This window comes from Electrophorus electricus, chromosome 25 (genome assembly GCF_041902795.1).
Source record: "Electrophorus electricus isolate QZ-2024a chromosome 25, ASM4190279v1, whole genome shotgun sequence".
Classification (NCBI taxonomy): domain Eukaryota; kingdom Metazoa; phylum Chordata; class Actinopteri; order Gymnotiformes; family Gymnotidae; genus Electrophorus; species Electrophorus electricus.
Genome location: NC_137521.1, coordinates 10672258 through 10694762, shown reverse-complemented (window position 1 = coordinate 10694762; position 22505 = coordinate 10672258). Strand labels below are relative to the sequence as shown.

The 22505-nt window shown below is 38.8% G+C and overlaps 4 protein-coding genes across 9 annotated transcripts in view; 3 read left to right on the top strand and 1 right to left on the bottom strand.

Annotated features, from left to right (window-relative positions):
* Positions 1–2206, bottom strand: part of slc2a6 (solute carrier family 2 member 6) — a 40316-nt gene extending 38110 nt beyond the window's left edge. The window contains exons 1-2 of the mRNA XM_081707278.1: positions 2170–2206; positions 1960–2060 (exon numbers count right to left, since the gene is read on the bottom strand). The gene's annotated coding sequence lies outside the window, so the exon portion shown is untranslated. The remainder of the gene's footprint in view (positions 1–1959; positions 2061–2169) is intronic.
* plekha2 (pleckstrin homology domain containing A2) lies at positions 1352–6513 on the top strand. 3 transcript variants are annotated; one of them, XM_081707279.1, is made up of 13 exons: positions 1352–1525; positions 1952–2026; positions 2154–2306; positions 2478–2534; positions 2887–2935; positions 3021–3118; positions 3663–3794; positions 3889–4005; positions 4109–4177; positions 4278–4348; positions 4852–4915; positions 5572–5649; positions 5734–6513. In XM_081707279.1, the coding sequence occupies exons 3-13, from the start codon at positions 2166–2168 to the stop codon at positions 6022–6024; spliced, it is 1167 nt and encodes a 388-aa protein (XP_081563405.1). In that variant the 5' UTR covers positions 1352–1525; positions 1952–2026; positions 2154–2165; the 3' UTR covers positions 6025–6513. The 3 variants fall into 3 exon arrangements, with proteins under 3 accessions (XP_081563405.1, XP_026865819.2, XP_026865818.2); XM_027010018.3 differs by lacking the exon at positions 1952–2026 and having other exon boundaries at positions 1353–1525; positions 2157–2306; XM_027010017.3 differs by lacking the exon at positions 1952–2026 and having other exon boundaries at positions 1353–1525.
* Positions 6514–6620: 107 nt separating this feature from the next.
* asb13b (ankyrin repeat and SOCS box containing 13b) lies at positions 6621–10747 on the top strand. 2 transcript variants are annotated; one of them, XM_027010011.3, is made up of 6 exons: positions 6621–6842; positions 7334–7533; positions 7703–7853; positions 8514–8648; positions 8859–9050; positions 9370–9584. In XM_027010011.3, coding segments are annotated over exons 1-6 (723 nt in total). In that variant the 5' UTR covers positions 6621–6799; the 3' UTR covers positions 9372–9584. The 2 variants fall into 2 exon arrangements, with proteins under 2 accessions (XP_026865812.2, XP_026865811.2); XM_027010010.3 differs by lacking the exon at positions 9370–9584 and adding an exon at positions 9598–10747 and having other exon boundaries at positions 6623–6842.
* A 3088-nt stretch (positions 10748–13835) lies between these two features.
* Positions 13836–21263, top strand: nras (NRAS proto-oncogene, GTPase). 3 transcript variants are annotated; one of them, XM_027009988.3, is made up of 5 exons: positions 13836–14135; positions 18140–18269; positions 18813–18991; positions 19271–19427; positions 20618–21263. In XM_027009988.3, the coding sequence occupies exons 2-5, from the start codon at positions 18159–18161 to the stop codon at positions 20735–20737; spliced, it is 567 nt and encodes a 188-aa protein (XP_026865789.1). In that variant the 5' UTR covers positions 13836–14135; positions 18140–18158; the 3' UTR covers positions 20738–21263. The 3 variants fall into 3 exon arrangements, with proteins under 3 accessions (XP_026865789.1, XP_026865788.1, XP_026865790.1); XM_027009987.3 differs by having other exon boundaries at positions 18135–18269; positions 20618–21262; XM_027009989.3 differs by lacking the exon at positions 13836–14135 and adding an exon at positions 14539–14555 and having other exon boundaries at positions 18135–18269.
* Positions 21264–22505: the final 1242 nt, after the last annotated feature.

Sequence of the window (22505 nt, the reverse complement as noted above, 5' to 3'; positions counted from 1 at the left end):
GCTAGATTGTGCTCTGCATGAGCTAGATTCATTCAAATTACAGCAAACAATAAATAATCTTATTTAATTTCATCAGTATTTGTTTAAATAGATTTTTTTTGGGGGGGGGGGATATTCAGAAAAATCTGTAACAGCTTTGTTTTTCCCTGCGGGTGGCTTGAGATCTCTTTTTTTATGTTTTGGATTTTTTAATATTCTGATGTGTTCATCTTTTTGTCTTCCCTTTGTAGACACACCAGCTGACTCTTTTGGGAAAAACGGAATTTTAACTATGAATATTTACGCATTCTCACGGATTCTTTCAAATGACAGTTGTTTGGTTTCATAAATTACTAGCTAAGAAAATTATTTTTGGCATTGAGGTCTTTTGTTGTAGTTTTTTTTTTTTTTAGTTTTTTTTTTGTTGTTTTTTTTAAAGAACTTGACCATTTGCCTTTGTTGAGAGCCCTCTTGTCATAGTCAAGCTGTATTTCCACTGTACGTAGTTATTTATACTGTTGTAAGAAATGTAGGCTTTTGTAAAGTTAAGGCTTATGTAACATGTTTATATGTTTCAATTTTAAATACTGTACAAATAATTAGTAATATTTTAGTGTATTTCTTTTTCCACATTGTTTTATAAATAATACTGACCATTTGGAATTTTAATAAAAATGGCTATGTCTGGTTGTTTTCTGATAGTTGTCTTACTAATGTTAATAATACAGTAATCTTTATGGATAACGGGTGCCAGTTTGACGTGGCAACACTACCAGACTACTCATTTGAACGTTTTAGCTTGTCAAACAGCGCTCTCCATAGGTTAAAGAAAGCTGTGTGTGCAGGACCGATATGTTAGGAAACGGCTTAATGTTTAGCTTTGTATCACTTTGGGCCTTAAACTTCAGCCTATGTGGTTTTTTACGAAAAAATTGTTTTAGGTCTATGTAATTAATTCCTCAGACGATGTGAGCACTGTGTAGGCTACATATATTGTAAGATGGACAGACGTGCCTCACCTGCAAAATGTTTAATCTTTTGCCACTACACTGTTACAGGTCATAATAATGTATTTAAAGTTATAGTATCTGTAAGTACATAAATAAAATATTCTTAGTTTTGCCTTGAGTTTCACTAAAGGATATGTTAAGATATGTTACTGAACAGGAAAGCCAAAACATAAAGTAGTATTGGAGATAAACTGACTGCAAGCTTCGTCTTAATTATTCCCCGAACCGCTAACTAACGCTATCGTAGTGTTAGTTTTTAAAAAGTTATTATTTTTGTCTCTAACGGTGGTCATTGTGTCTTTTCATGCAAGTTACTTGTGTTCCTCTTTCTGTATAAAAAACTACACAACCGGATGCGTGGTTTTGGTTTTAACTCAACTGCAGTCAACCCGGAAAAAGCTATGTCATTGCTATCATGTGCTAACGCAAACTCTTTTCCTTGTCAAAACACACATTTAATCCTCTTCACCATGGTAACAAACGTGAATGTGCTTTGAAAGTAGCAGAAGAATCTGAGCCAAAGGAGGACGCAGTCGGTGAGTGCAGCTGGCGACGTTTTCGTCACTTAATACCGAGTAGGGCTAATATTAGGTGTGGCAGATGTGCGCAATCGTGCGTTTGCGGCGGTTCGGGACTAACTTCCTTGCGAGTGCCTTTCTCACGATCACAATCCTTGATTCTGACGCAAACTATCCACCTCCTCACTGATCGTGTAACGCAGTGGAGGCGACCCATGCTTTTGTGTCGGTGCCTAGGTTAACGTGGAGACAACACCATATCACAAAGTTCATATTTTCAAGCTCCGAAGCCCACGGGGTGCAGAGTAGTTACAGGCTAAGTCGGGTCATTAAAAAACAAACAAACAAACAAAAAACCTTAAGCCAAAACTGTTTTGCATATCCTATAAACAGATAAACAAATTTATAATGTTTCCTCGTTCACACATGGAAAATACTTTGCAGCTCATCACCTCTGTCTAGTTGCGTAGGATTCGTCTTTTTGACGCCAAGTCCGGTGGTAGCTGTCCTCTTTGACAGGTATCAAGATGCCACATGTTGCCATTGTAGAATTCTGTTGATTTACAGTAATTAGTCATTGTAGATAGTTGTAAGACTTTCAGCGGGTATGTATTTCTGTGTAACAGAACATTTCTGCTCCTTTTAGTAGTTCTGGGACATGCCTTATCTGGACAGACAGAACCGCATCTGTGGATTCTTGGACATAGAGGAGAATGAGAATAGTGGCAAGTTTTACCGGCGCTACTTTATACTGGATGCATTGCGCAACTCTCTCCTCTGGTACATGGACAATCCACAGGTAATTGTGCTATGCCAGGATTCCGAAAGAGTCGCCTTAAGAATGTGAATTTGTTGAAATTGGGATGGTATTTTTGAAAATGCATATTGTTTAGAATAAACAATCATTTAACTGCTATTGATTCCAATGAATGTTTATTTTGGGAAATCTTTCCATTTTTCTTGAGAACAGAATTTACCAGAGGGAGCTAACAATGTTGGAAGTTTGCGATTGAGTTATATTTCAAAGGTAAACTTTTTTTTTATTTTTACAAAATCAATGAGATGTTTTTATAGCCCAGATTAACACAGTATATAGTGCATATAGTGTACACTTCCATTGCACATACAAGTATATGCATGATTATTTCATAGTCCCAAGAGACTGCATACTTTTAACAACAAAAAACTAAGTTTTATATTTACAGAGTAGCCCTGTTATAACTGTCTGCCTTTGATTGTAATGTATCTATCATGCTACTAAATTGTATGAGATTATGCCATTATGTCACCCTACCGTACATGTTCATGGTCACATCAAATCATTTTCTTTCTTCTTCATTTCTTCCCTTTTTTCTTCTTGATTCTTCATTTGTTTACAGGTTAATGAAGTTTCAACCAAGCAGAAACCTAAGACAGAGTTCTGCTTTGGTGAGTGGTGGTTGTGGGTTTGGGGTCTTCTTTAAACTGAATAACGCATGAATAACGCATGAATAACGCATGTCTGTATATGCAGTGATAAATGCTTTGTCCCGACGGTACTTCCTCCAAGCCAATGATGCTGTGGACCTAAAAGACTGGGTCATCGCCCTAAATAATGCCACCAAAATTACAGTATGTAAACAAGTCACACACTGCTTTTTTGTCTCAGCTGTTTTCTCTGTCTTATCTGCACTGATACAAAAAGGTTCACATTCCTGTGATTCCCTTTAATAGGTTTCACAAACCGGGCTATGTTTTCTCCAGACAGTAAGATGAACAGAATGATGTAATCTGTTTTAATGTGTAAATGCAGATCCCATAATGACTCTTGCACCAAGAATCGGGGTCGATATTGTAAGGCAGTAGCAGATAAGGGTGGCGCTGTTAAAGGCAGTAGTGATTTAGGTCACAGGAGGTAAGGTCTTTGCACTAGGAATTGAAGTGCTGATTTGAACTTGAGCTATATCACTATGGTATGCTGACATCCCTGTGTGTATGTGCACATGTGCTCTCACTACCATGCTGTTCTTCAGGAAATGGTTTAAATGTGTCCCTGGTTAAAGCAAAAGTTAAAGTTAATGTGTACTGTTTCTCAGGTGCATGTTTTGTAATGAAAAACAGCAGCAGAGTAAATAGTGATTTGTTGTTGTTGTTGTTGTGCTAATTTCATGTTCAGGTTCCTAAAATACCAGCAGTTACTCAGAGTACTGATGCTGCCACTGTGATAAGCCAAACTCAGGCAACATCTCGACAGGCCTACAAAACAGAGATTGTGGGAGGCGTAGTTGTTCACACACCAGTCCAACAGGTTCTTTATCTTTTGCGTTTCTTAGTGAATTTCATAGGTTATTTGTGTGTGATATGATGGAGCAAGAAGATGCATTGCCGTATTTGTTTTCTAGAATGAAGCAGACGATGTCTTTATTGCTGAACCGGCATCACATGTGACGTTGAAAAGCTGCCAGAGTTTACGTCCCAATGTTGTGAGATCAGGCTACTGCGTCAAACAAGGCAATGTGGTATGGTGTCTGTCATGTGACTTTCATCATCCTACTTGACAAAATGAGTTAATTAACCACAAGGAGCTGCTTTTGACAAATTGTGATTTTTTTTTCCATTCAGAGAAAAAGCTGGAAGAGGAGATTTTTCATTTTAGATGAGCAGCATGTGAGCTACTATAAAAATGAAACGGTAAGATACAGTTGCCATTTGCTGCTCATAGAAGGTGATATGAACTAAAGACAAAATGGATAGATTAACAATGTTAACCAGTGCAGTCTTTCCTTTGCAGGATAAAGACGCTTTACGCAGTATCCGCCTAAGGGACATACAGAAAGTTCATGAGTGCCTTGTAAAGTCGGGGTAAGTCAACAAGACTTGCTTTTATTTGGATACCTTTACAGCTCTCTGTTATTCAGGACTCAGGGTTAGTATGTCAATTACAATTCTACTAATTTTTCTGGAGCTACAGTAAATTTCTATGAAATTGGACACATTGAATTTTCTTAAAAATAATAGTAACAATAAAATAAAATGAAAAAGGTTACATTTATTTTGGGTAAACAGCTTTACAAAATCTGCATTAGGGAAAGTCCTGGCTAAAGTAAATATAAAATTTGTTTTAAAAAAAAACAGTGACTGACTTAAATTTAATGTGCTCCCTCTTCTACAAAATAGAAGGGCTTATTGTAGTTGTGTTCTTAACGATTGTTTTCTTGAAATGGAGACTAAAACTACAGTTTATTAAGGGGTCACTTTTTAATCTTCATGCGCTTGATAAGGGTTAGTCATTACTCTTGTGAAAAATTCAGTCAGATAGCATATTTTTCCAGCTTATGTCATTTTTCATGTTTGTTACATTTTAGGGAGCTACTCTCACGTGACAACCTTTTTGAGATCATCACAAGTACAAGAACTTTCTACATTCAGGTATCTGAGATTTAAAATATTTCAATCGTTGAAACTAAGAATGGACTTTGTGTATATGAGACAGATCTGCACCTGTATTTATTTTGAGTGTAACTGTTTTTAAATGATCTTTGCCGAAATGCACTGTTGCTCAAGCAAGATATAAACAACACCTGCCATAAATTAGACCATAGAATACATAATTTTATCATTTTGTAAGCACATATTGATAAGGTATTGATATACAATTTTTACAAATGTAAAACTAAGCCATTGTGATCATTTAACATTAAAGGGATACTTCTCATAAAATATTATTGTAAATTCTGTATGAAAGCTAATTTGGGCCAATGATTATGATCTATTTGCATAATGTTAGCTTGTCCCTAGCCAATCGGTATCATGTTACAATTTTTGAATGCGACATCCCTGTAATATAGAGGGTAAAGAAGGACAATGATTTGGGAGTGGGTGAGTGGGGGGGGGTTGTTTTATGTGAATAATTTTCAAAATTTAAATTAATACTAATTCATTGTGGTAAGTACATTTTGTGTTTTGAAAGGGTAGTGGTGGTGCATTTTTAAGTCTGAGGTTACAAATAGAAAAATTCTGTAATATTTATAAATATACTGCAAGAAGCAGAATTACATTTTTACCCTATTTTGGCACATACACAGACAGACACGCCAGAAGAAATGAATGGCTGGATAAAAGATATTGGATCAAAAATTCAAGACTTTCGAGGACCATCAAAGGTAAAGTGTATATAGAAATGCACAGCTTTGAATGTGGGTGGAAGAAAAGCTAATTTCGGGACTAATTCTCTCTCTTTCACACAGACACAAAGTTATCGTTTCTCTGGTTCTGGACAAGGAAAGCCCCCCCTTCTAAAATCCTGTTCCGTGGTGCAGTCGTGGCAGCCATGGACGCCTGTCCCAAAGCAGACAACACCACAGAAGGAGGAAGAGTTGAGAGACAGCAGTTTCTGCTCTCTGCCCTCACTCTCTCGCCCAGGCGAGCGCTTGCAGTCACAAGTGCGCCAGAGGCATCACTCCCAGCCACAGCCAGCTTCTAAGCATACAGACTTCCCTATGGATACAGACGTGCATGTCCGCACTACGGATGTATAGATGTTTCCTCTGCTATTGCTGCTCACCAGTGCATTCTTTGTGTTGCATAATTTCAACTTTTTTTAAATTGTGCTTTTTTTTTTCTTTTTTTTTTTCCTTCAAAGGAAGGTCTAAACGTTTCATATAACATACAAACGCTTTTAGAAATAAGAAAATAAGTCCAGAGGAAAGGGGTGATAGAAGCTGGATGAAATGGGTCCAACATTGTTCACCTACATGGAAACAGCTTTTTTTTATTCCCCTGACTTTACAGGGGAATCATTTTATGATGGGTGCTGAAAGGAGCAACATTCTTTGTGTGTGTAAATAAACAAACGTCCAGTGTAAGCACAGACTGGGGTGGGCTGCCTGGAGCTTTGCTCCACGACTTACCACTATACTTGAAAATATTTTGGTTATTACAAAACGTTGTTTTTCGTTTTACTGAACTTTTACATGTGCCTTAATGCTGCTGCAAAATGGTCTGAATAAAATTTTAAAAAAGGAAAATCGTTTACGTGTGGTGCGACTTCGTGGTCCATTTCGGCTGCTCCTCAAGGTTAGGAACTATCCACGACTCCAGTCCGACTGGTGGTCGCAACATGCCAGAAACAAATCTTCCTCCTTAGTTGGATGGGAGGAGAGTCAGCTAACGTAGCCAAGTGAATTCTGTTAGTGCTGGTACAATAGCATAAACTGGAGAAGACAGCTGGGTAGCTTATTGATGGACATGCACCACTGTGTTATTACAGCTGTATTATACGATGCGATCTGATTTCGCAGCGGGAACGATGACATGGAGATAACACGAACACGGCCATCGCTTTTGAGTAATATAGGTAAGGTGATCATTTGAATGATCAAATCGGAAACTTGAAGGCAGATTGAGTAGGTTAGGTAGCTGGCTACTCCCGGATTGTATTTAGCTAAACTTCTTAAAACCTTTTATTTATTTATTTTTAATCACACATTAGATAAATATGGTCTGCAGATTAGCGTTAGCTACTTAGCTCAGTACTGATGGAACGGTTTGTGCAGTCTTGCATTTAACCTAAATTAGCTAGCTAGCTGTGGTAAATGAACAAAACCTCGTTTCATCAGTGCCTTTGTACTGAAATATGTTCTTATTTCAAACCCATAGAAAGCTAGCTAGCTTACTGCCGTGCTGGGCCCAAGAGACGTATAGGATAGCTGAGCTAGGAATAGCTGTCCTTTCCGTTTTGACGCGATCCGATGGAGTGAGTAATGTCACGTAGCTAACGCCAACTAACCGATGTTAGACCGTGCATACGTAAAGACTGTTTAAAAATGCGTATTTTCCCTTGTGTAGCACATGGCCTGGGCTTCTGGTCCGAGCGCTCGGCAGTGCACGAAGCAGCAGCGCAGGGCCGCGCGGAGGAGCTCGAGAGGCTGATAGAGAACGGGGCGACGGTGAACATCGTGGCTGTGGACTCCATCACCCCGCTCCACGAGGCCTGCATACAAGGACAAACGCAGTGTGCCAGGCTCCTGTTGCAGGCCGGAGCTCGTGTAAGTGCTATAAGTCAGAGTTAGTGTAACAGAGTCCTGAGCTGTGCACCCTCCCCGGTGTGGAGACCTGTATATAATCAGCCGGTAGCGCTTGGTTACAATTAACTTTTACTTTTTAATTATTATTATAATTTTTTTTTAGAGCTTGTTGACGTGTCAATTTTGACAGGTGGATGCCCGTAACATAGACGGAAGCACCCCGCTGTGCGACGCCTGTGCAGCTGGTAGTCTAGAGTGCGTGAGGCTGTTGCTGGAATATGGGGCCACGGTGAACCCTCCGCTCTTCACCTTCTCCCCCCTACACGAGGCCTGCATGGGGGGTAAGAGAGCACATGCTCGTCTCAGTCTCTAAACATGCACCTGCACTTTACAGCCTTCACCTGAAGGGTTAGCTCATGCCTAATCTAACATTTGCACAACTAACTAATCGAAATTAGTTAGGTAGGTGTTTAGTTGGGAACTATATATATATATATATATATATATATATATATATATATATATATATATATATATATATATATAGAGAGAGAGAGAGAGAGAGAGAGAGAGAGAGAGAGAGAGAGAGTATATATAATATATATATATATATATATATATATATATATATATATGATAGAGAGAGAGCACAAGACTTTTAACTTTTACCTCTTGTAATTTGCTTTGCATATTTTTCATGTCATTTCTGTGTTTAGAAGCAATAAAATGTGGGCTGGTCTAGATTTACTTTTTTTTTTTGAGGGCAAACAACTTGCCAATCACATGCCTAAACATTCATTTACACTTTTATCCAAAGCAGCTTACAATTATGACTGATTATAACTTGAGCAATTGAGGGTTAAGGGCCTTGCTTAGGGGCCCAGCAGTGGGGCTTGAACAAGCAACCTTCTGATTATAAGTTAGGTACCTTAACCACGGAGCTACCACTGCACTGCAACAGCACTTACACTCTGGTGTAATGGATTGTGTTTGTGTCTCAGGTAACTCAGAGTGTGTGCGACTCATGGTCGCTGAGGGTGCTTTCATGGAGGCCCATGACTGCCACTTCGGTACTCCCCTTCACGTGGCCTGTGCGAGGCAGCATATCGACTGCGTCAAGGTTCTGCTGAATGCTGGTAGGTTTTCATCTAAATGTATTTTGATACAGGCGTTTCATTCTGATACTTTAAAAAAATCCAGCGTCTCTAACCTTAAAACCCATCTGATGGAAATCATTTTTGTTGACTTTATTTTGATACTTTTTTTCCTCCGCTATTCAAATGGGATGGCGCTCATTTTGTGTCAGTAGATGCTCTTATTTCTTTTCCAAACTTTACCATCCCAAGGTGCAAATGTAAACGCCGCGAAGCTTCACGAGACAGCTCTTCACCACGCTGCTAAAGCAAACAGCCTCGAGTTGATTGAGCTGCTGGTGGAATTTGGGGGTAATGTGTTTGCCAGAGACAATCTTGGCAAGAAGCCCAGCCATTACACCAGCCATGGATCCTCAGCTGCCCTCTGCCTGCAGCTCTATGAATGTAAGTTACACAGTGTTTATGCTTGTAAACTGGTATTTAACTTGTTTCATGAACTTAGTTGTTGGTTTTATCTATATACAGGTTTGTACCATAAATTTATAGAATCTTTGGACCAGTCAAAATATGCCTTCACATTTTGATATCACAAAAGATTATTTAGTCTGTGGAGGAAAAATGTCCCTATGACATTCCTGGGCTCTGAAATGAGCAACTAAAAATCTCAACGTGGTCTGAATGTTACTAGCCAATCATATAACGTCTCTAGAAGGAGCTGGCCTAGCTGCCTGTGACTAATTGTTTGCTTGGATGCAACTCACAGAAGGATTGGCTGAGTGCTAGCTGTGCATGTCTTTGGAGAGAAGGGCTTTGGAGAAAGGTTGAAACTGAAGGCATAAGACTAATGGGATGGAGCACTGGCTAAGTCTGGGAAAGTTAGCAAAAACTTTAAAATCGATTACAGCAGCTTTAAATAAAAAATGAATGAAACTAAAATTAGTGTATGTATGATAAATCCTGAGTGTATGTGTGTGTGTGTGTTTGTGTATAGCTGAACCCCTTAGTCTTCAGCAGTTAAGCAGGGTTGCACTCAGGAATGCTCTGGGGAAACGAGCACTAGAGGTGGTACCTCACCTGGGTCTGCCCAATCGCATGGTCTGCTACCTCACCTACATGCCTGCGCCAACACTGGGACTCCTGACCTGCTAACAAGGCAGGGTCTGGCAATGCCGAGTTCCACCAGGCCGACTGACTCAGCGGGTAAGGGATACCATGCTTAATAAAGAAAATCTGTCACATTACGCTGCAGTGAAAAGAAAAGCAAGAAAGAAAGGAGCCCTTCTGAATTAGCATATTCCCTTCTATATAATGTGCAAAGCAGTGTGGTAGAATAGTTAGTGTAGATGAAAACATGGGGGCACTGCATGTAGGTGTGCTGAAATGGTGGGAGAAAACCTTTTCAGTGGGAAAGATGAAGACTCATACTCAGCTGCATACCTGCACAGTGCAATTTGTTATTGGTCTTAGTTACTGCATAAATGACAGATATTGTGTCATATTATAGTGTTAACTGTGACAAGCACATTTTTGTTTAGTTTTTTGGTCAGCCAGGCAGATAAATATAGTTTAGGCCTCAACTGTGCAGATGTCTTAATATGAGGCAGAACGGCACTGTCAAAAAACTAACATTACATCTTTAATTGTAAGATCTCATTTCTACAGCTAGCTGGCTCGTGAATCAAAGCCCTAAGATTATTAATCTCATATCTGTGTATAACTAAAATTGGTAATTTACACTTAGTGTTATAAGGTTGTGTATATATGTATGTACTAAACGTGTTTACTAGCTTGTTTTGTTTAAATTAAGCATTTGTACAAGGTGTATATAAATTGTTTATCTAAATGTATATTGTACATACTCTGCACACAAAGTGAAAGTTTTATAATTCATTAAATTTCATAGTCCCTTGGGATGTATTAATGTGCTACAGTCATGTGTTTGTACTTTTTAGCTATTTCAACACTTCACATGCCAGTGATGATACACTGTATAAATCTTAATCCAACTTGAGTAATATTCATCATATTTATCAAATGCATTTCATTGGTCTTTAAAAGCAGTTTGACAGGTAACTGCCAAAGATGGAAACACTTGAATAAATATGAAAATGAAATTATAATTAAAGATGTTTTAAAACAGATGAGTTGTCCGAACTAACAATGCCTTCCATTCCCATTGTACAAGTGTCACAAAATATCTTAGTCAGTACAAAAAGCCATGTGCTTTCTGTTCAATATTTCCAGGTCTCTAGAAATGACTAAGTGTAGTCTTTGAAAACATGCTGCTGTGTTCTACTGTACTCTGGGGACACTTTAGTCTCACCACTATAAGTGGAGGTAGATACAAATAGACATGATATGGAGCGTGTGTGAAAACCATGCATGCATAATATGAAACAAACGTGTATTTTAAATTTATTCATATATTTGTTTATCTATGTCTTTCCTTAGCAAGTTAATGAAATACGTTTCCCTTACCTATTTTACTGAACTTTTATAGGGTATAACAAGCCAGACCAGATGCAGCTATAATTTATGCCATTACAAAATTCAATTTAAATGTATAACCTGAGTGTGAATGTGGTTTTGATTTTATATCATGCTATCTGTAATAACATTTTGAACTGAAATTGGATTTTGAGTTTTGTATAAGAGCGATTTTTAAAATACAATCTGAATTAGTCATGGTATTAGTATATAGTCAATTCATTCACATTTTAAATATTTTTAAAACATTAAAAAAAAAAAAAATAACTTCCAGGGAACTCACCAGAAAAGTACTGGAATTCTTTTCCATCAGATATCTCACATTGCTAATATTAGCTAGCAGGCTATGTGCTCTTAAAAGCTCTATTTTATCAGAAAGTGCAGAACTTCCAGTGGCAGCGGATTCACCAGGCTGCCTCATGAGAGTGACTTGGCTTTTGGCCTATTTTCCCCACAGCAGACTAACCTGGCTCTGGTCCATCTATCTGTGACAGAATTGCTTTAAACATTATCAGCTTCTGTCAGGTCTTGTTAAGGGATAGCAGTACTAACAAGCTCATGTGGCATTGTATGCTCTCTGAATGTAAAGCATTCTGAATGTTTGCAGATCCAGCTTGTTTCACACTTCTATAGCTCAATGGCTGGGGTAGGATTGCCTTCCCAGAGTGAGTGACCTTGCAGACAAAACCCCCTGCGTTTCTCTTGATCACAGCTTGCCACTCATGCTACCCCTAAGTACATTACTTTTGCTTTGTCTGTACACCTGTGCTGGCCACAGTTGTACTCGTTGGCTGGAAGCCTGCTCATTAAAGCCCTCTCAGAAAACACAAAATTGACGAATCCTGTTTACCAAACTTGCAGATGCAGTGCTTTACATTAACAAAGCCATGCCCCCTCTTCCTTTTTGGACAGAACTGCCCTCAACAAAGACAGCTACACACACAAGACGACTTAAACAGTTAAATAATCAAATAGTTCAATAATTTCAATAAAATGTTACCTAAGCAGTGTTGGTGAACCAGTGAAGTACTTAGAACTTGGCCAGCTCATTATCTTGTTATAAGGTTTAAAAAATAAAAACTTCTAGATGTGATAGAAATATTAATGCTACACAGAAACAAAATTTGGTTGCAAGAAAGTAAAAAGTTGAAATATTTTTTGAAAATTCAAGATCCTTCATTTGGATAAAAATAAATGTAATTGATGATTGTAAAACATTGTGCAACAAATATTTACTTGAATACATGTTGTTTTTCACCAAATCCAGTGAAAAATAGGCAATTGGTGAGGCTTAGAATTCACATACAAAGAATTGTGAAAAAAAAAATTAGCTCAGAGGTTTAAACTTTAAAAATGAATAACTAAAAAGGTATTTGTAGTAGAGCTGTAGGAGTTTGCAAGGTCTCATCAATTTAATATGTTTTCACATTATTTATTTTTTCAATAAAATCCATGACATGAAATGGGAGGTCTTGGTGGTTTGTCATGGAATGAACCCATAGTAAATGTAATGTTAAGCAGCTAGTTTTTCAGTTATTGCAATATTAGTTAACCTAACACACGGAACTTGTGTACTATTAGGTATACTAGCTGAGAACTCTGGTTTGCTCAATGACTACAATGTTCTGGTGACAATAGGCTTGAACCATTATTTCAAATAAAACTTGTTTCTTCTCTTTCTGCTAACATCAAGTCATCAGACTCTGGTGTACCTGCATAGCAACTTGAGTTCAGCCATGCTCTATCTATGAATTTTGGGATGTGTCAAGATGGTCTCAAATGCTTTTATCTTCAGCTGCAGCTGAACAGCAATGCATTTTATTTGACTGGGTGTAGAACTGCACTTCTACCTCCAGATGCGCCTCCAGCATCTCCCAGGGGACAGCACCTGAGTTGGCGTCAATCAGCACTTGATGTCAATTCTGGCTGGAAGGTTGATGCAGTGTCAGAGTACTAACTATTGCTGGGTTGCTGGCTGTGCACTGAGGCAACTGGAGTCTCTCCCTCACACGGCCTTCTCTGGAAGGCTTTCACTGGAAGCTGGCTGTACTCTGTTGCTGCCACCATCGTCTTGCCATCACACAATGAGCTCTGCTCCCTTTACCGTCCAGTAAAGTACTGCATCTTCACATCAACTTGACTGCTGTCAACTTTTCCATGGTGCTGTGTTGTTTCTCCCTCACCGCCGTCACGCCCATTTTGATGTCAGGAACTCACATCACCACTTCTAACAGCTTGTGGACTTTGATGTTCTTCAGTTTTTCCTACCTTTTCACTGAATCAGAGCTGTCTTCTATATCCCACGTGTGGCTGACCTAGGAAGAAATGGAGGCTGACTTCTTATTTGGTCTTTATTTAACACGGGGAACATGAAATATATTAGAAAGTCTGCAGAACTGGCAGAACCCAAAGAACTGAAAGTGGGAAACTTCTCACAGCACACTCTAAAGTGTATGAAGCACGATGAGGTAGGCACTGGGATATTTCTACCTCCTATCCATTCATCCATCCCAACGTACATGTTTGTTTGTTTATACTTAAGTCACGGATAGTTTATAGTGTTTAAATCTTTGTAGATTGCTTAACAACTTTTATTTGGAGTCCTAAAAAACTTGTTTTTTCTCATTGAGGGGTTTATATCTAACTCCGTTTTTTACTGTTTGTCCGATTCATTTTTCCCTCCAAACGAATAGATGGCGACCACAGCTGCAGCAATGAAGTGTCCAGGAGGCAGAAGTAGAATCGTCTAACAGGAAGTACAACCCTTGCGACTCGAGTTCTGCGGAAACCTGATCATCAAACTTTGACTTATTTAAAAAAAAAAAAGAAAAAGAAAAAAAAGAAAGTTAGGAGCAAACAAACTTATATTTTTCCCTCTTTCTGTAATTAGCGTCTCCAACATCGATATCGTTTTTGTTGCGTTACTTCAACAACGGTACCAACTATTGTTATCTCGCTCACCATGTACAAATAGCAACTAATTAGCATCGCCAGCTAATAAACTAGCCGGGAGTCGAGGAATTGTAAACTACCAGCTAAGTGGTGAGTTTCCCTGCTTACTCCCTGACATTGCTAGAGGTCTTAACATTTAATCCCTTCACGAAGCACGCCGTTACTCTAGCTAAAGTTGTTTGTGGATTGTTTCTTGCTACGAAATGAAGTTGGTGAGTGCAGAAACGTTAGCTAGCTAAGCTAATGCGGTTTATGAACTCCTTGACAACGAACTGACGTGGTTCTAACTGAATAGCTACCGCTGGCTTGCTCGCACGTTAGTTATTCTCTTTTGGATTTTGTCCTGGGCGTTGCTTAGTACACATAATATTCCCTATCCATCCACGTAGGTTTTGGAAGCGAGTGGCATTTTAAGTTCAGCCGAGACCTCGGGGTCCGATAACAGTAAGCCAACGCCATTTCAGGCTAACGCTACCAAGAGGTAGAAAAGGAGTGCCAGAACTGGACAAGGTTAGTCAGTTTAAGATTAAGGCTGGCTATCTCTGTTAAGGCAAGACAAACCACAGTCGTGATTATAAAAGCTAATTAGCTAGATGGCAACCTAAATGGCCAACTTAGCTAGTGTTAACTGTCTTACGGATTACTTAGTTAGCTAACGCTAGCGAGGTAAGCTTCCTTCAAGCAAAGGTAAAGTACAGACGCTCTTCGAGTAGATGTGAACAGACTCGTAGAAGACGCAGACATTTAGCTGACCAACTATCTTGGCTAACTATAAGATCAGAATCTCAAAGTCCACTTGTTTAGACGGGTTGGTATCGCTAACGAACTGTGTAATTTGTCGAAACAAGGAGCATAATTGTATGTAGCTAGTTACCAAAAATGACACCATTTGTTTCTCATATATTCTCACTCACACACACATATAGTTTAAATGCCTTCGCAAATGTGTTGTTTCATTTATGGTGAATTTTAAACAATTGACTGAATAAATTCAGTATAAATTGGGGTAAATACGTTTCGGGTTATCTTGGGCAAAATAAGTGTCGAGAGTCATGTTTTACGAATCGCTGGTAATTTTACCAAGGACAGATGGAGAACATTTTCTGTTGTTATCCATCAACCTCTACGAAATTCAAGAGAGACCCCTACTGGCCAATTATTATAGCAGTTCCCTGCATTATTTCTAATGTTCCACTAGCTATAGAACACATCGTAGTATGGGAGTTAAGATTACCGTGAATATGAGCTGTATATCATCGTAGAATAGAGTGAAGATCTTTGAGATAAACCAGTGAATAATGTTACCCGTTTCCTGGCCTATTAGGAAAAATATAGCTAGCTATAGAAGTCCAATCGATCCTGTTAATTACCTTAATGGTTTTTATACCAGAGTATATCTGATTGTCACAACCACCGATATAATAGTTAATGTAATTTCAGGAAAGGGGCAGCTTTAGCCTGTTGCCATATTCTAGTATCTTAAAGGGAAGTTCACAAATGAATGGTATTAATAATGTTAAAAGTAATGTAGGGAACTGCTATAAACATTTCCCAGTATGGTCTGTGTACTTGCAATGGAATACAAAAACTATGCAAGGGAATGCAGCTGTTTTTCAAGGAAACAATAAATTCATACTTTTCCCCAAACCCTTCTAAGGGCTCCATAGGTATCTGGTGCTTGAGTGCTTATCTGTTGTTGTTGTTGTTTTTTGTTTGTTAGGTTTTTTTTGTCTGATTCTTAGGCACCCTTGCAAACAATTTAAATTAGATGACCCTACAATGAGCATATGAATCTGCGGTTACTGTTTTGGTTTAAATAACATTCCACTACCAAGTGAATGCATTGCTAATACAAATTGTAATGTGAAATTTATAATAGTTTATAATGTTAGGCACAAATTCCAACAGACATTTGTATCTATATTTATTGTGCAATAAACTCATAAATAAGATCATTATTTAATTTAGTAAACCACTTGTAAACATGCCATTCTATGTCATGGGTCAAGTTATAGTACCTTGCAAATTTCCCCTAAACCAAACAGCAAATGAGTGAGTGACCATTCTCAAGAGCTTTGGTAATTACAATCAGTATCAGAAAGGTTGTTTCCTTAAATTCCACAACTCATATTTGCTTATTTAATTCTCAACAACTAAATTGCTTCCAACTGTGTTAATGCTAGACTGGACCCATGGAGTCAAACCAAGTTAATGTTTGTGAGGTTGATGCAGGGTGGCTTTCTTGTTAGTATGTTAAATTCTGAGTGCATGCTGTGGCTAATGAGTGAATTGTATAAGCCTTCCCCAACAGCTGTTCTTGTTTTGTTTAGATGAGGCCTGTGTGAGTGTGAAAAGTGATTTACCTCTTCCACCAAAGCAAATGCATCTCTCCATTACTAGAAGCTGACATTCAATTTGTAATAGCCTGGTTAGTCATACATATGTTGTTGTGGCCTAATTGGAATTAATACTGACTGCACATGTATTGTATTTTTATTTTATTTTTTTAATTATTAAAGTTAATTCAGAATGTGATTTTAATTTGCCATGCACAAACTAAATGGTGAAATTAATAATTAGGTTTATTCTGAGGGTTTATATAGTCTCTAAAATAAACACAATTCCCCTCAATCCAAGATCATATTATACTGTTCAGATCTGTATGGGGGTAATCCCATCAGATCTGGGTTAATCCCATCCCATCCCATATCCCTTCCCTCATCTAGTTTACTTGTTGTAATCGGAGAGGATATTTGACATTTAGATTGGCATTCTATGAATAGGCTAAAGTGATGCTAGTTATGGTGTCAGGGTCATCTTAGCTAGCACTGAGGTTCAGGGGTGCAAGCATTGCATAACTATTTCCAAGGGACAAAGCCCCAGTGGTGGTTGTCTTATGTTTGTTAATGTAAAATGTAACACTGTGTGTATACATATATACACATATTTGCATAGTACTATATATCTGCATATGTATATGTTTTTATGGTACTTTGTAAAAGTCTTAGGCCACCATTAGATTTGCTGTTTTAGCAATGGTGTAATGACCAAATATAATTATCAGTCTCCTTATCAAGATACAAACAGAAAATACAGGAAATGTGTACACAAAAATAAAAACCCCAGCAATTGTCAGAACAAAATGGCTTTTACAGGCAAAAGCAGTATTTAGTGTGATCCCCCATGGCACTAAGTACATCTTGAACTCTTGGGAAGACTGTCCTGAAGTTTTCTGAAGGCATCTTTTGCTGCCATTCCGTTTAGGTTTTGACAGAGCCAGGTTCTTGCTATTGCTCAAGTGTAAGAGGAGGTCACACTAACTACTTGCCACTGTCACCCATAGTAGATTTGTCAGACTTTTTATTTTTAATACTGCATGCACTTTTCCTGTATTTTCTGGTTGTATTCTAATAAACAAAACTTAAGAAATAATTATATATGGTCATTACACCATTGCTAAAACAACAAATTTAATCGTAGCCTAAGACTTTTCCGCAATGCTATGTATATACACAGTGTTTATGATGCAGCAACATTGTAGGCACTTTGTATAGGTGTAAGCCTACAGTTAGAGACTGTGGCTAAGCACAGTTCGTCTTGGTCACTTTCTAGGCCTTCATCAGTGGTCCTTTTCTGACCACATGACTGCTTTTGGCAGGATATTTTGGGATGTTGGAACACACTCAGCCTAGCAGTGATGCTCTCGTGCCGGTAACTTCGCATTAGTCTTGTGCCAGCTCACCGCCTATGTCCCTGCCGCTGTGTTGGTGTCACTAGTGTTGCATTTTCATTGCCCTTAAATATATGCTGTTAGTGAAGTTGATCTTTGATCAGCTAATGACTGTTGATTTAAAGGGGATAAGGGTAGCATATAATGCAGGATGAACTACATAGACATACCTGTATACCTACAAGGAAGGTCTAGTGTGCTTAGTGAGTGTGTGTTGTACCATGAAAGCCTAAATAGCGGCATATAGTATAATCTTTGACCACGTAAACACAACTTGACACTCATTGTCTCCTCTTTGTCTTTCTTGTGCGCTCTCTCTCTCTCCCCCTCCCCCCCTTCTGTCTGCCCATTTTGTGCAGGCCAGGTGAGCCAGACGGAGCAGGATGACTGAGTATAAGTTGGTGGTTGTGGGGGCTGGTGGTGTGGGGAAGAGTGCACTCACCATACAGCTCATCCAGAATCACTTTGTGGATGAATATGACCCCACCATAGAGGTACAGGAGCTCAAGTAATGCCATGAAGCAGACATGCCCTGGAATCATATTTTACTGCAATATTAAACTACTGTTGAAATGCTAGTATTCTAAAAACAAGTTCTAGATAAGGTGTCTCAAAAGAATGGTTTAGTGTGTGCATGTTTTTCACAAGCTGTCATTAACCAGGGGCATTTGAAGACTGGGTCTGTCATATATAAATTTGGGGAATTTTTAAACAAATGTACACAGGTAACACAGCTAAACCAAGTTTTAAAGATAAAATCTCCCTGTTTTGGAGAGAAACTACATGCTAAAGATACATGCCTATATTAAAAAATTAGCTTACCAATGTGGTAAGTACCTCTATTGAATGCCAACAAAACACATGAGTGAAATCAGTGTTTGTCTCAAACAATGAACAAACTGATTGCATATATTAATGTATAAGTTGGAAACATGTTTGTACAGGTCTTTGGTGCACAGATGTTTGTTTTGACAAAATATAGTGTGGCCTCATTTTTCCCTAATACAAGTGCATTAAGTGGTGTAATGTTAATGCAGGACTCGTACAGGAAACAAGTGGTGATTGACGGGGAGACATGTCTCCTGGACATCCTGGACACGGCTGGACAGGAGGAGTACAGTGCCATGAGAGATCAGTACATGAGGACGGGCGAGGGCTTCCTCTGCGTCTTTGCCATCAACAACACCAAGTCCTTCGCTGATGTACATTTATATCGGTAGGCAAGATCAGAGTAATTGATATGGCTCAGTTTCAAGTTTGAAGGAGCAGATAGTAAGAGTTGTTTACACACACACAGATTAAGCTGTATGATGTGTAAGAAACATTAATTATTACCATATTTCTTTGCAGATTTTTGTGAATTAAACAAACTGCTTGGACAATTTGTGATCCCCAGTAACTTCAGAAGATTTAAAACCATTGTGCGAAATATTCTGTTAAATTTGTGTGTCTGGTTGGTTGGTTGGTTGTTTCCGTCTTCCTTCCCTCCTTGCAGCGAGCAGATCAAGCGAGTGAAAGACTCTGATGATGTTCCCATGGTGCTGGTTGGAAACAAATGTGATTTGGCCAGGACCGTCGACACCAAGCAGGCTCAGGAGCTGGCCAGGAGCTATGGCATAGAATTTGTAGAAACCTCAGCCAAGACCAGACAGGTAAACAAATAACATTTAAGGGAAGGATTATAAGACACATTTTATTTCATCATATGCAGTGCCTTGCATAAATATTCGCCTTCCTTGGAATGTTTTCACACTTTTATGTAAATTAGAATTTCATGAATATACAATAGTTCATAATGTGTGAGGAATATAGTTAGCAAAATTATTCACACAAACAAAACCCATTAAAAATTTCTTTCAGAAGTATCCCCCATTGCTCTGAAACAACCTCAATAAGTTTTGGTCTCATTTGAATGGAGTCCATGTGTGTGTAGTTAAATTGGCATGTGGTCTCACTATAAATACACCTTGTGATGGAAGCTACCGGAGTTTGAGAACAGACCTACACAACTATCATGAATACCAAGCAGCTATAGAAACATGTTGAGTATAAGATTATAGAAAAAATATTTATGTGGGTGTGTACACCATTAAATCCATTATTACGAAATAACAAGAATAGGGCACAATCACAACTGTCCATCAAAAGTCAGGGACCAATAAATTAAGGCAATAATTAGTGAAGCAACCAAGAGGCCGAAGGTTACTCTGAAGCTGCTGCAGGGATCTGCAGTTGAGATGAGAGAAGCTGTGCACAAGCCTCCTATTTCCAAACAGTCCACTAGGCCTTACGGAAGAGTGGCAAGAAGAAACCTTTTATTGACACCCATGTGAAATCACAGTTGGAGTTTGCCAAAAGGCATGTTGGAGGCTCTGGTTTGATGAGAACATTGAATGTTTTGGCCTTGTTGGAACACGCTATGTATGGAGCAAACCTAACACCCTGAGACCACAGGCCACACACTGAGGCACAGGGGAATGGTTTTCATCTGCAGGGACTGAGACCTCAATCTGTTTGAGAATCTATGGCATTAGTAACGGCAGTATTTGAAAGTCGTTCACAAATAATCTCCATTGATTGGTTCATTTCTTTGTGTAATTAGCCTTTGTGTCACAATAACAAATGTTTATATTCAAACTGAGAAATGTATGTTAGTCAAATGGGAAACAATCTTAAGTTAATTTTTATTCCATGTTGTAACCTAGCAAAATGTGAAAGTTCATGAAGGAGAGAATCTTTATGCCAAGCACTGTATCAAGATTTATTTTTTATTACTGATAAGAATGCATATCTCGTTCACCTCTCACCCATGAATATCCTTCTCTTCTGTTTTTCAACACAGGGAGTTGAGGATGCCTTTTACACCCTTGTCCGTGAGATCCGCCATCATCGCATGAAAAAACTCAACAGCAGGGAGGACAGGAAACAGGGTTGCCTTGGTGTCTCCTGTGAAGTCATGTGACCAGGACGTGCTTCAGTCTCCTGAGTTGCCACAGAAGCTCAATGGCCAGCAGCTGAATACTTTATGACCACTTGTGACCGAGAGCATTTAGGAGTGGTACAATCTTGCTTCAGCTTTCATTCATATAGCCTGGAATTGGCCTCGGTAGTGGAGCTTCTGACACGTGGCCCCCTGCTGGCTGAAAGGGAGTAATGCAACGCTGGTCTGCTCACTGTGTGGACTATAATGGAAACTGTGGTGGTTTGAGACGTTTGGCTCCACCACCGATCATGTTCACATATGTGCATTTATCTCGTTAGTAATTAAGTGCTGGGATCGTACATCCACCCTGTGTTTAAAATTTGATTGAACTTGACCTTAGTCTTTAGGTTCAGTGCTCAGGAATACTGTGAAGGCATATGTGCCTCTATGTGTCGTGTGGGTTAATTATTGTTGTTTTGTTTTGGCGAGGTGTTTTTTTTGGGGGGGGTGTCTTTTTTTTTGTTTGTTTGTTTTTTTTTTCCTCCCCTTTTTTTTTGGGGGGGGGGGGGGGGGGGGCAGGGCAGGCAAAGTTACCAGACCCATTTTGCATCAGATTTTAATCTTCAGAAAACTGTTGCTTGTGCTGTATTAGCTCCTTTGTTAACCTAAAGCTTGATCCATGCGCTTTGCAGCATCTGTGGTGTTAACAGCAAGCAGGGAGCTTTGAAACAAGGCTGTTGCTTCAAGTGAGCAGTGACTGGTCTCCGGAGAGGACATGGCTCCTTCCAGAAGCTGCTGTTGAGCTGCTTTATGTGCCTTGCCCCTGCTTCGAGCCCATCACACAGCACTGTTAATGCCACAGACACTGGAACAACCAAGCATGCACACCTGTGCTTTTCTTTTAATACTTTTTTTTTTATTTTTATACTTGTATGCTTTGTAATTCCAAATGGTTTGTGTACAAAAAAAAGAGGTCAATCAAATTTCAGTTGGTGCGGAAAAGGTTTCACGTAGAGGAGAGATGGTTGTTGGTGCTCTGGTTAACCAATCAAATCGCAAATTTATATTCCTTTTGCTCGCTAAATTACATCTCTGGTTTCCTGATAAATTATGACTTTAGTATGTTGGGGCATAGCATTCGTTGGTGTTCAGATGGTTAGGATGAAGTTGGGATAGGATGGGGGCTAAGCTGTGTAATAGACTTAACTATCCTTATTGCTGCCATGATTGTTTTCTTACCAAAAAGAATGTCATTCATGGTGCCAAAACTAACTTGGTTTCTTCTCCCTACCCCCATCAGGAAGACTTTGGTTCTTTTTCTTATGTTTTGTTTTTATCATGATCTTGGCTTTAAATGACTTTCATCTAATCAGATTTGGAGACCTGAAAATGAACATCTGATATCAGAATAATGACCATTTAGTTTTATATGTAACAGGCATTTTATGTGCCACCATATTGCAGAGTTCCTTTACTAGTAAATTAATTGTAAACCACAATCACAGTTGAGATGTTTGTGTGAAAGTAAGTGAGAGAGCTGCACAATATGGATCAAAATGTTTGTATTATTTTGCTATGCATTATATTTAAACTGCTTTGCTTTGCTAAGCCCTTTGCCAGGGCCGGTTTCCTAGTCTTTGAATGCCTATGGCTAGACACAATACACATACAGACTTGCACAAAAAGTAGGCATTTGTGAGAGGGTTCATTTCCATTACAATATTAAGTATGATTTTAAAAATATAGTTTGTGCAATCTGTGCACGTATGTGTCAGAGCTTGTTCTTGGTCACACATTTACATGCGTT